Source organism: Scatophagus argus, chromosome 14, assembly GCF_020382885.2.
Source record: "Scatophagus argus isolate fScaArg1 chromosome 14, fScaArg1.pri, whole genome shotgun sequence".
Taxonomy (NCBI): Eukaryota; Metazoa; Chordata; class Actinopteri; family Scatophagidae; genus Scatophagus; species Scatophagus argus.
In genome coordinates this window covers 6649436-6663470 of record NC_058506.1, presented here as the reverse complement: position 1 = coordinate 6663470, position 14035 = coordinate 6649436, and the positions used below count along the sequence as shown (strand labels likewise).

At 38.5% G+C, this 14035-nt stretch overlaps 1 protein-coding gene across 2 annotated transcripts in view; it reads left to right on the top strand.

The window, feature by feature from the left end:
• The window catches only part of gabra3 (gamma-aminobutyric acid type A receptor subunit alpha3), a 72547-nt gene that overhangs the window by 18456 nt on the left and 40056 nt on the right, over positions 1–14035 (top strand). For both annotated transcript variants that reach the window (XM_046410936.1, XM_046410935.1), the window contains exon 2: positions 5207–5313. In XM_046410936.1, the coding sequence (XP_046266892.1) occupies positions 5228–5313 (86 nt within the window). In that variant the 5' untranslated portion in view covers positions 5207–5227. The remainder of the gene's footprint in view (positions 1–5206; positions 5314–14035) is intronic.

Here is a 14035-nt window from a genome sequence, read left to right as displayed (position 1 = left end):
AAACAGAGAGAAAAATCATCCTCACTCATTAGATCCACCTGTCTTCATTGTCCAGGGCATCATCTACAAAGGTTGTTCCCAACATTTTTTGTGTCCCCACGCTCTTCATCAGCACCACCACACAGTGTTCTGAATGTGGTCTTTTATAATGACATCAAACTGGATATTACTTCCTACTGTTGATTAATCTTCATCAAGTTGCATGTGGTTACTATTTACATACAGTTGAACTGTTGACATTTACATTTGGTTAAGTCGTTTATTTGTGAGTAATTGTCAGTGAAGTTCTGAAACCCAAAAATGGCATCCATAACTTTTCCCTCTTTGGAAATCACTGATCTGCCAGTCACTTTTTAATTTCATTTAATTTAATTTAAAAGTGACTGTTAAAAGTGTTTTGTGCTTTTGTCTTTTACCTCCCTTATTTTTATATATTTATTTTTTCTGTCTCAGTCTGTCTTTTTGACACTTTAAATAGGCTGTACATGGTTTGTTATAAAATATGAAGCTTTTAATTCTTTCTGTTTCAGTATGACATGTTATGTTAATACAGAAATATCTGACCTAATGGCTTCCCTTTAATATTTCAAAACAACAGTGGAGGCAGTTTGACATTCTTTTTACGTATATGCTTAAATTAAAGATGACAAAGATCACTGGTAGATGCTCAGTGCATGACCATCACATCAAACCAAATGTGACAGGATTTAGGGCTATTTTTAGTTGAACAGCCACTCGGATTACATGGCTATAGAGCTGTGTCCCAAATTCAACAATTACTGCAGTCGACACTGTTTATTGGCTGATGAGGTCCACAGTTTTTCAGATGCTAGCTGTTCTTGGACAACCTATGCATTAACTACATCAGAAAGCTTTGTTTGTGTAGAAAACATATGATGAACTTTATAATATTACAGTCTGAACTGCACTTTCCTTTAGGTGAACGTCAGCCAAACTATAAAAATAAATGCAAAACCATACTGTCCCCGACGGACATACTTCTAGTAGGAAACTGGGCCTTGCTACTTCTTATCTTACCACTTCTTATCAACAAACAAATCAGTCCACATAGTTGTCCGGTCACATTATTCAGCAAATTTGCATCAAAGACATTTGTATCCTTTTAGTTCTGTCAAATGCAATTACATAACTCATTGCATATGCTTTTATTCCCTGAAAAAAATAAATAGCTGACAGTAGAATTGCAAACAAATGTTAGAAGCCTGGGAAATGCGGAGTGCTTTAGCTCTGCTGTCACCTTAGGCAAGCTATTTTTAATTTGCCAACAAAAGCATCATGTCTTCTCTCCCTCCCTTCATATTCTCTGTTTCAAGCACAATCTGAGCCCCAGGGACTGCTGAGCCTCTCGTTTGCATGACAGGTATTGGTAAATCGGGTGCAGAATTGCAGACGGCGCACGGCCAGCAGCCAGTCTTTTAATGTCTCATTCTTATAGAAAGGATTTGTTGACACTTGTAAGAGTGCTGTCTAGTGAGCTTTCTGGATGATTTTTCACTGCAGCTCTAATTGCTGTTGTGTTGAGGAGACATGAACTGAATAAACAGATCAGTGATCCTATAGGAAAGGTGATAGATTTGACTCAATCTTTATACTTTTCAAACTATAATGACTACTAGTGATGAAACTACACTTTGATGTGACTGAACCTGAAGGCATACAGGAATATTTTCAAAAAATTTAATTCATTCAGGACATTTAGAGCACTAAAGATGGTACGTATGTAAAGATGATCCCCAAGTGAGTGGAAGTGACTTGAATAGGAGGCAATATACATCAGGAAATTAGCACTGCAATTCTCATACAGACATTATAAGACAAGGAAATGATACCTCTGACTCCAGAGGGCATCCTGTAGTTTTTATGGGGAACATAAAATCTTAAATGGATAATGATCCAGACTTGGTTTTAACATAAACTCCATTTGCAAAAAACACAAAGAGAAATGAAAGAGAGAAAGAAAGAGGTGTTAATATGATATGAGCCAGACAACAAGGAGGAACTCGGCTGTCTGCACTCTTCTGTTTACCAGCATTAGTCAAGCAATACAAAACTGGTTTAATTTGACACAGTCTAGGACTTGGCCTGCCCTTGAGCTTGACATTTGTTGAGAGGGAGATGATCGCTGAAATTCAGAAAATTAACTGAGTTTCAACTCATTTGCATGAACCGTGCTATGTTTAATTGGCCACATTCACAAAGTGGTTACTCAAGCAACTCAGCTCTGGGCAAATGCATGTGAAATACCTCAAATACCTGTCAGATTCCATGTATCTGCACTGACTGTTGCTCTTTATCAAGCCAACACATTCTCACACCCAAGCAAATGGAAAGGGGGATTTCCAGTGACTGAAAATGGCCTGTGTGACAGTGGGAGAGTGCCAGCAGCAGGTGTACCTGACCTAATGTGAAACGGTTGCAGTTTGGTTAGGATTAGGTAATAAAATTGCTTGGTTAAGGTTGAGATTGTGGTTTATGTTAAAATGAGTTATGTAAAATTTACATTATGTACATGATGTACGTTAGGTACATTACCTTACTTAAAATAGGTCTTAGTTTCACATGGGACAAGAACAGCAGGCTCCTGGTGAAGGTTGTTTGACTCATCTACCTTGTCATTGCTCGATCTGAGTAGTGCATGTGCAAGTGTAGCCAACATTTTGGACAACTGGGTACAGCAACACCGCTTATACAAACCACACGCAGAACTGCAGTAAACCTGGCAATGTGTTATGTTTTGTTATAATTATGATTATGAAAATGCTAATTGTCAAGAAAACATTTAATATTGACCAAGCATCAATCTAACATTTGTCCAGATATTTGGATAGTACACAATAACCAAACTAAACACAGACAACAATAGTCTTTAGCAAACAATCAGCAATAACAAAAACTTAACAAATGTACCCAGTGGTATCCAATCTGGCTGATGTGCTGCTGCCTGTACTACTGGACAGTTACTCAAATAATTTAGTGACACACCCTCCAAAGCTGCAGCCTCCTCTTTCTACAGACGTTGTTGCTCCTAGACTACTTCACCTGACATTGTAATCTGCTCCTGTCCATAATTACCAAGGCAACTATGCATTGCTGCCTAACACAAACATACATGAATATGGGTCTTACTAAGCTGTTCAGCCTGCCAGTTTTAATGAGGAAGAATCAAACTGTTATGGTTTTATAGCGCATGCAGCCGTCAGAAGCTTTTTATTCTGCAACATAATAAGAAGATAAGGTTTGTAATGATGCCAAGAGCAGTGACATCAGAGTATCACTTTGTTAAAACAATTATTTGCCACTGGCTAACCTCAGACTCTCTTAGAATTTGATTTATAAACTGTTAGGAAATCGCACATTGTACTGTATAATAATTGTGTGGTTATTTCGAGTTCTTTGGCTCATCAGACTCGTTAGACGTGGATCATGACTTGGTGCTCAGCTACAGTTAACACAGAGAGAGGTTTCACTTCAGAGCCGTCTTAAGCGTAGTGCAGAAGTATGGCCGCAGTTTATAGCATTATTAGTGTAGCCTCTTACTCGAACAGTACCCTGAAGTGTATCTTTACATCCATTCATTTGTTTGCTCCCCTGTAATGATCAGTACTCTACAGCAACACAGAGAACGCTGATTCCCCCCCCCCCCACCCCGGAGAAAGCGTTTGATCTTCTCTCTGTACTATGGCAATAAAGGGGGGCTTGGTCTCACAAAAGCACAATGAAAGCCTTTTAAGTATGACACAGCTGCACCACATGTGGATGCTCGAGTGGCCGTGTAAGCGCAGTGCCTCAATCATTTGGCTTCCTTTCCTTCAGTAGCAGACAGGGCAAATTCTGAGTATGTTTATTTTTAATGAGAGGTCATTTAATGTTTTTGCAAATCCCCAGTTTGCAAATCTCATTAAAATAATTAATAGTAATTTTTATACCAGAAGAAGGAAAATGCATAATGCTGTATTATGTGTTTGTTCCAGACGTTTATGTGACATTTTAGTGCTTGGTCAAATTGTGTTTAGTGTACTATTCAAACCTTATGAACAAACTGAAGCACAGAATTTAAATAAATGAATGTTCTGTGTTAATTTGGTTTGCAGATATTTAGGTGGGTTATTTAATATTTTAGTATTTGGTTTGAGGTAGACTTAATTATTTAGGCTAACATCTGTGATGGATACAGTTAGAAGTATGGATAAGTTAGAGACTGTACAAATATTTTTGAGGCTGTTTTCTCTTTTCCAAGGTCAGAAGTACCTCCACATTTTCTATATCCTCTCTTCCAATATATCAAATAACACAGAGAGCAGCTCATTTCATAAAAAAATAAAGGAGGAGAAGCATAAAGAATGAAGAAAGCCTCACCCAGACTCAAATAATAAAACCCAACATGAAGCAGGTCTGATGTCTTGACTTACGTAAGATTCATTACTTGACTGTTGATTCTAAGTCACATAATAAAGAGAGTTAACCAGGTGTGTTTTTGGATCAGCAACCAGAGACTCAGAGGAGACCAATTCTCCAGACAAGTGTGGCAGACAGCACTCCAGCAAATATCATTACCCAGGCTAATTATTATTGGAAAACGGTTGAAGTCCTCTGCTCACTGACAGGGGAGAGGGAAACAGCTGTGTGTGCTCTGACACCAGCACTGAGCTCTCACTTGACACTCAAGGTCATTTGGTTGGATGTGAAAACTTATAAACAAAGCTCAGTGTGTCTCGGATGTTTGCAGAGAGGGACGGTGACGTACATGTGGTACAGATCAAGCTGCTAATTTTCCACCCAAACTCAGTTGATCTGTCTTTTCTCCTCACTCGTTGTATATTATAAAGATCAGCTTCCCCTTTCCCGCTTTTCTGAGTCCCATAAACTTTGTAAACACCTTTTGATTTATGTCACATCATGGAGAAAAAGTCACCATCTGACTTTGTTTGACAGCAACATGCTGTTAGGTATAAAAATGTCAGTGTATCAGTTTGTTTAACACATCGACATATAAATAAAGAATATAAACCGGTCAAGAGTAGGAGAGTTGAGCAGTGTGGCTTCCATGAGTGATTAGAAATCAATTTGCTGATCATTTCATGTCCATCACCACTGTATTTACTTGCTAAGCTATGAACATGTTTGCAGTATTTTCTCAACTTCCTGTGAGCCTCATCTCTTTCTCCCTGCTCTGCCGTTTCTACAGGAGCTGCCTGTTTGAACTGATATGGCTGCAGCACTTTGGAAGCCTAAATCGTTGGACTTGGGCTTGCCAATCATCCTCCTGCTCCTCAACCTCCTTCCTGAAGCCAGGTATGAAGACATACTGTATCTCACTTCCCAGTCTTGCTTTTCCTCTCTTTGCTGTTTATTATTTTCCTTTCTCTCAACCCATTTCATTCCCCCCTGACTCTGCATCTGCTGTTGATGCACCTGTGATGCGTTTTACATAATAACTGTATTAATCAGGCTCACTGCTGGAGAAGACAGTGTAATCTAAACAACACCATTACAGGAAAAAGTTAATCTATATTACAAGAACAGAAGAAGCAAGAAGTGTTGAGGTGGTCTCTGCTGTGACGGGCAGTTAGGCAAATGAAATGACCATACCTCCATAATGATTTCGATAAAACAAACTGCTTTTCATCTGGGAAAAATATATTTGTTTTAGTCCTCCACCCTCAGCAGATGCTTTTTGCACTCAAGGACTTCCTGGACAGCACTGTGACTTTCATGAGGATCAAAATAGACCCCATGCCACCTTGTGCTATAAATTAGGCCAGAAAAGAGCAAACACAAAAAAACTTTATCCTTTCATCTAAATGTAGCCAGTGCTCTCCTCTGCACTGGTCTGAATTTCACTGACTGGTGAATTAATTTGCATTGTGCTGCACACCACAACTATGATTGTCCATTCACAGCATTTTCACTGCTGCATCCTGAGCACATTTTTCAGTTTGTGTGTGTCAAGAGTCAGCAAAAGAGAAAAAAGAAATAGAAGAAGAAGAAACTCCAGGATGTCTCGGAGTCATTCTCATCACACTCCTTGTAATTTCAAACGAAAAGATTGCACAGGCCGCCATGTTAGCATTGTTGATAAGGTAGGATGTTATGGCAGGGAGACACGCGGAGTGTAAATCACTTTAAGATTTTTCACGCTCGGAAAAGCTCACGGAACCTGGAAAAAAGCAGGCTGGGGGAAGAAATCAGAACAGTGTGACAGGGATTAGCCCAGTTTGCTTTGTCATTGTGCCACTTGGCTCTCCTTGCTTATTAGGAGCACACAGTGCTTGTAATTACATATATTAAAGAGAAACGTGTGGCCATGAGAACACGGTGGCCACCCTGGCAGGAGATATTTTACAAGAACATTATGTGGCCTTTGGCCTTGCTGTACCTTTCTCACTCAAGAACAGGATGGATGTGGTTCACCTGAAGAACCTAGGGACAGATTTGTTATTGACACAAACTGTATATCCAGTGATCTTGTGTACCATTGGTTTTGAGCTGTTCCATCGTTAAATCTCAATGCCAGAATGTATACAGCGATATAGAATAGAATAGAATAGAACAGAATAGAATCAACTTTTATTGGCAGTATTATATATGTTTTACATACACTGAATTGTTCCATTGCATTTAACCCATCCTTGGTTGAACACACATGCAACACCCAGCAAATTACATGCAGTGAATACACACACACAGGCACCGGCTGGTGTGCCCTTGAGCAAGGCACTTAACCCCCAATTTGCTCCCCGGGCGCCTGACAGTGCTCCTGTGTGTTGCATGTGTGTTCAACCAAGGATGGGTTAAATGCAAAGGAACAATTCAGCGTATGTAAAAAATATATATATATATATATTAGGTACATAGGTACATAGACGCTTTGCTGTTTCAGCATGACAATGCCCCCATGAATCATGTTCTTAAAAAAGAGCTTGTGCAGTTTGGTGAAGCCCTGACCTCAACCCAGCATCTTTAGGATTAATTGAGTCTGAGTCAGGCCTTATCACCCAACATCAGGGGCCAACCTCACTTATGCTCTTGGAGCTCAATGGTAGCAAATCCCTGCAACATTTTTTTTAGAAGCTTTCCCAGAGGATTGGAGTCAGCACATTAATGTCCATGGTTTTGGAATCAGGTGTGATGTTCAGGTGTCACATAAATCTACTCTAGAGCAGAGGTTTTCAGACTGGAGGGTGTAAGTGAGTTTGATGTTGAGCCCCAGTAGTCCTCACTCTTGGCCTTATAACACTCGCATAAAATAAATATTTTCTCGTAAAAGTGATGTATACATTCTAGCTTCACAATTTGTCTGAGAATCATCATGTTTATAAGCTTTCTTCAGTATCAAAGTAACCCAGTGGTAGTTGCAAAAGGGAACATTTATAAGTTGATTCAGCATACTTCTAATGGCGTGAATTTGAACAAAATGCTAAGAAATATAGGCTTAAACAGCTTGTAGTCAGGCTGACTTACACTGAGCGTGTAACCACAAACATTTTGCTTTGCATTGTAAGAGACAAATCCCTGCCCAAACCTGTACCCTTACTTATTACCCTTACTTATAATTAGTGAACAGATAATTAACATACTCATCGTAAATCGGAAAGGTGTTGGAAGCCTGAGGTTGGTTTGATTATGCAGTGAAACCAAAAAAGAAGACTGAAGATAGAATTATTGGTATTAGTATTCAGGAAGTTAATGGATAAAAATATGGAAAATCATTCGTTGAGATGCACATTAGGTTAATAATGGAAATGTATTAAGTGTTGATGTATTCAGTGGCTGAAAATTGTCAGCACACCCTTTCCAGCAGGGCCTAAGCAGTCAACGCAATTCATTATGCAGGGACACAGCACGTGACAAGGATATTCATAAATGTTAATCTTTTGACAATTACTTGAGACATTATGTACTGCACATATGCAAAGCCCTCACACAACAGTCTTTACTTAAAACATTTTATTCAGTTTAACTTGTACTAAATGAGGTTTTCCCTTAGTTCATTTGAGGGAAGACATTATTACATGTTGCCCCTTCAGAAATCCAGACCTGAACCAAAAATGGAATTTCTCTTGAAATTTGTATCTGAAAGTTAAAGAACATATAAATTGTCAATCATAGTTGCTGGAGTTTAGAAATAATCCTTAAAATATCAGCTCGCAGATGCTCCCAAAATATGTGCGTATCAGCAGAGCTGTTTCTCTCTGAGAACTGCCACCTCCCTGATGCCTACTGATGCTATCAGCAGGCTCCAAATCGGCTTTGCTACAGTTGAGGAAGGAGACTTTCCTAATGGATTAAGGTGTAACAGACTAATCCTCTATATAAGGGTCTGTCATTCTGCACATCACCAAACTTCCTCATTTCCCCCACACTGAAAGACAGGGCTGATTAAGCTATCATTCCTAGGAATTCATGTATTATATATATAGATGAGAAGGCAGTGTTTATTTCCATTCAGCAAAGATCTTCTAATCTATCAGCACACCTATACCCCCCCCCCCCCCCCCCCCCCCCCCCCCAACACACACACACACACACAACCACACACTCCTACAGTCAGCACTTAACAAGTGTGGACACTCAGGCCATCTTGTTGTCTATTTTGTTTGTAATCTGTTGCCAAGTTGCCAGCTAACATGGCATATAATCAATAGCTATAAGGAGCAGAGTGGTATATGTACACTTTGCCTATGGATTGGCTCTGAAGTTGCCTGGCCTCTATTTACTTTCTCACCCCATCTCGCATGAATTATTCACAGCATGGCGAGGCAGAGAGGGGCATCACTTTGAGATGTGACCTGGTCAACAGATAACATTCTGTTTCAGTAGCGTTGTCAAGGTTAATGTGTCACAGGTCCAGACAAGGGTAACGTATTCATGGCTGAGTCATTTTGCGGATTGAATGACCAGATGAATAATTTCTGTTTTTCTTTACATTTAGTCCTTTTTTCCTAATGTTTTTATGTTTTGTGAAATTTATTAATCCATTTTGTAACAACTTGAATATTTGTCAATATTCATAATATTTATATATCATAATATTTCATATAGTGACAGTAGTGTTGTGTGAAAACACTTTGCCTCCAATAGAAAAAATTTTTTAAAAATTTCATTGATTTGTGCCCTAAATACTTTTGAGGTTCAGTCAATTTTCTGTTGATGTAGTGAGCATATGGACAGAGTTCTTCAAAGTGTCCAATTAGTGGACAACGCCTACAGACATGAATCAAACTCAGGGTGGAATGGATTGGATTTCCCAGAAGAAGTCTGCACAATGAATACACGCCAGTGAGGCCTGGAAATAACACAAATGTCGAACAAATGTCTGAGGGCTCTCAGACTGGACCCTCAAAATAATTCCAATCCAGTGCATAATTTTGTTCTATCACAGAACAAGCATTATCTTTTGGATGTTGTTTTTGTTTGTCGTGGGGGAAAATGTTCTCACAGAAATGACTCACTTTTTCTTGGGCATTGTCTACAAAACACAATTATTCCAGTGCATCCCATATCCCTCGCCACCAGCAACATCCACCCCCGACTTCTTCTGAAGTTGAATCGGTGTCTGAGGTAACACTTTGGATAAACAGCCCATTCAATACAGATTAAAATCCTTACACTTAACTCGCCTTTGAAAATGTGGTGAACAAAGGGTTTGTAATGGCTTTTCATAGAAAGTGTAGGTATAATTAAAGAAGGAAAAAAAATCTACTTTTCTGTCTGATTTATAGTTACAGATAAATAAAACATCTGTGTTGCAGTTGGCAAATTAACAGTTATTTGTAATTTGTTTTATTTAACGAATGTAACTAATTGTATTATATATTTTAAGCTCAAAGCTGGCAAAGAGTTTCTTCTAATTCTGACTGCATGAACATTTTCTCCTGCTCAAGGCTACATAGCTTGTTTTCTCCTCAAAAATGTGCTAGAAGATCATTCATGGACTAAAAACCAGATGTCAGAAGTTAAATAGTTATATGTATAGATGCAGAACTTGTATATTAATAAAGAGTACAGTATCACACAAGCCAGCTGCAGTGCATATTTTAACAGCTCAAAAGAAGTGTCAGGTTTCTTTGGCAGTTTATCAAATAGCTTTTTGGGGAACAGAATATTTAATCATTCCTATTGGGTGGGTGGTTACGATTCTCCAGCCTGTGCTTTTTGCAGTCAAATTCTTTGGCAGAGTCAAGACAGACTCTCTAGAAAACTAAATCACAGATTCGAGATAACTGCAATAGCTGTACACTTCAGTTAATTGCCACTAGTTGAACCGCTATTCATTTTATCTGCTGAGGTTGTCCATTACCATATGCTTTTAATTTAGTGATTTCATGGATTGTAGCTGTGGATCTGTTCACAGATTAAGAAAAGCATCAGTGACACTAAACTGGTACTCAGTGACTAATGATTACTCATTGTTAATTTGTGTTATTGTAAATACTATTCAGTTTGATCTACTCACGAATGTTTGGTTTGAGCCTTATGATCCCAAGTATGAGTGCAGCTGCACTTCTAGCTGTAACAGCAGTAAAAGAAGGAAAACAAAACAAAGTCTGGAACAAGATGAATGCAAAGTGATCAGTAGGCCAAAGTTAGCCTTGTGATAATGCCAAATTTTATCCGAGACTGTGTGCTTTGAGGGAAACTGGAAGTAACAGTCCAAGTAATCAGATGGTATCTGAGACCTACATTATGCTAACTATTTTGTCTTTGGATGACTTGGTTTGTGTTTTTGGCAGATGGAAGGACTTAATATAGAGTACACGAGTATACATTTTGTTTTAACTGTGATAAAACATGCAAAAAAAAAAAAACCCTAGTGCAAGGCCTGTATCGTTATTAATATGCAACATTATTTTGTCTGTTTCTACAGTGTGTTTAATGCTCATTTGCAATTCAGGGAGGAAAGACAATTATTGTTATAAGTTATCTGGTAACAGTGGAAATTGTTCAGTATGCTTTACTCCATAAGTTCTGAAAAATAGCTAGGAGCAATATTAAAAATGTTGCTTCCTTTCCAGTGCACTTAAGCATAAAAGCAAAACATTAATTTAAAGGAAAAATACTCCATATCCACCTTACTCATGTTTTTATCACTAATAGATCCATTCACCAGGAGAGTCTTGGAGGAAGAAGAAAATCTCGAGCTGTGTGTTTGTTCTCCTCCTCAGCAGAGACGACTGCATGACAAAATTGCATGAAAGAAAAAAGAATGTGTTTCAAATGATCGTTTTATTTTTGCCTTGTATGAATATTCAATTTTCCAAACATAAACTCTGGATGGTTTTACTATCTCATTTCATAAACCATTGGCAATAACATTTATTCATGTTATGTTATCATAATGACAGAACACCAGCAGGAAAAGGTTTTGGGACTGTTAAGATTTGGTGCTTAAAATCATCGACCGAGGACAGAAGATGATGCAGCAGATAAAAGCTCTGGGAGCTTGTGTCATCTTTGTTCTAGTGTTGGGTCCAGAACAGTAATTAGCTGTGGTTTAATGCTCATCTTTTATGGATCACTTTTTAAAATTGCTCACGGTTGTAGAAATTGGCATGTTAAACACTTATGTATCTACATTATAGCATTTGTACATGTGTTTACTTTCATTTTCACAGACCAAGTGTGTTTATACACACATCAAGTTGTAATGTAGGTGGTTATTGTTACTTGGGCTGAGATTGCACTTTCATAGCCCTTCCTCCTCAGTTTTTGTTGTCCCCATCACTCTACCAAGTTCCTCAGAGGTGTCACAAGTGGATGTATCATGTGTGCTTATCAAATAGGCGTGTTTTTGAAAGTGGAAAAGAAATTGCCCTTTCACACATGTAGCATACATATCAGACTCATTCTCACCTACTGGTAAAACTAACTCAACAAGAACTCAGCCATAACGATGATTTGCATTGATGTCAATACTACATATTTGGATGTATAACAATATACAGGCCAGCAGAAAAGAGTACAGCACCTACAGTCAATGTGCAACATTTTGCAACATCTTTTTAAACATGGCCTCAGATGTTATGCAGAGTTTGTACAACAGAGTGAGTAACTAAGTTTGTTTATCATCCAGGCCAACTGACTGAAACATTTGCATTCACACAACCATCTCCTCCTGTTAAAGTCCAGACAATTTCAGGGCAGTAGTGCATGCAAAGAACTAATGTTGCTTGGAATGTCACAGTTTTGTGTCTGCATGCATGGATGGTCCTCTGAATGTTCTTAATGTCGCAGTGTGGTCGGCATTTTGCACAGCTGTGACTGACACATTTTGCCACAGACAGACTTTTACTGCAGCGGCCATTGTGACAAGAGAATGAAGGATGAAAAATTGAATGAAAACTAGTAAATGTTTATGATGAAAGGACACATTTATATACTGAGAAACCCACTTCCATGAATGTTTGAGTATACTAATTCTGGTGTACTACACCTTACCCGTAATATGAGAAACGGTTAGATCTTCCAATGGGTTGGAAATATAGGGAAATATAGACATGTATATATATATATATATATATATGTAGACAAAAAAAAGAAAGAGGGAGGAAGAAATCAAGTTGAAAGGGGTATTGAGATCAGAGATGAGGAGAGAGGACACATGTTAGTGAGATGGAAAACAGTGAAAGGATAACACTTCTGTCAAGGATCAGAGTAATGAGAAAGAGGAGCTTCAATATTTTCAGACTCTTTTCCACACAGACAAACACTATGACATACCTTGCCCTGCCAGCTGGGGATGCATATGTTGGCTGTAAAACCTGTGACACACTGTTGTACGTGTCCTTACCTGTGGGTTCAGTATCACTAAATCAAGGCACTTTAGGCAATAGAAAAAGAAATATACACACAGTGCCTGATTGGGAGTTGCATGGAGTGTAGTGTGGCCTGTGCAGCCAGGATTTATGTGTAGGTCTGTTACAATAAACCCAACACGGTCCTGTTTGATGCATTGGATTGTTTTTGCCTCCACACTCCTCTAGCTGCAGTAATACTGTATTCCTTGGAAATTGTAATGAGATTTTGAATTAAAAAAGGGGAAATGTCACCCTCAAGATTATCAGCTCTTGAGTTGTTTTCTAATCTAGCTTTCCTGGGGCTTTGTAGGAAATTATTTACCTCATGAACTCATCTACCACTCCTGTCCTCTCCCATGAAAAATAACCACATTTTTAAAGGAGTCAGGTTTTACGGAGTGGAGTGTTTTGGAGTTTGCTTACAGATATAAATGATCTCTTTGTTGCTGCTGATGCAGGTGATTGCACTTTTCTAATCCCTATAGATATCAAGTGGTCCTTTTTTTTTTCTAAAAATGCCTCAGAAAGTAGCCTGGTGTCACAAACGGTGATATCATACATCACAGATTGTATCTGTGTTAGATAATCTCCTGCTACTGTAGGGAAGGTCCTGTCCTATCCAGCATATTTAATTTGTGGTGCTGTATTTGCAAATAAAATATCTGTTTCCTCTTGCTAAACATATGTTTGTTATCACTGTTACAAGATGTTTTGGATATATTATATTTGGATATGTTTTATATATATTGGTTTCATTAAATGAAATAATAAGATAAATAATAATTAATTGCAGTAACGCCTTGCTGTGGATCTCCACATTAAGCTTGGACCTCATTCTAAAAAACTGTTATTAATATTATGATGGGAAAGTTGAACTTCACTGACCTTACTCTCATTATTTTTGAAATAATGTTTCTCCACTTTTTTGTTCCATATGTACCCCAAACCTCTTAGATGTTGATTTGGCTTTCATTTTGCAGCCTGGAAAGCAGAAAGACACCCTGCCCTCTCTCTGACCTTGGCTGTCATGGCAGTCAATTAAGGCTAGTTAAAGATCAAGGACAACAAGACAGACGAAAACTGTTAAAATCCGAGATCAAGTAAGCAGAGGCTTTTACAGAGATGGACTGGGGAATTGAGACTGTCTGAAAGGAGCGTGAATGCGTATAGAATTGAAAGAGGAGCCCAGTGCTGGAAAGGATGGTGCAGTGCTGTTT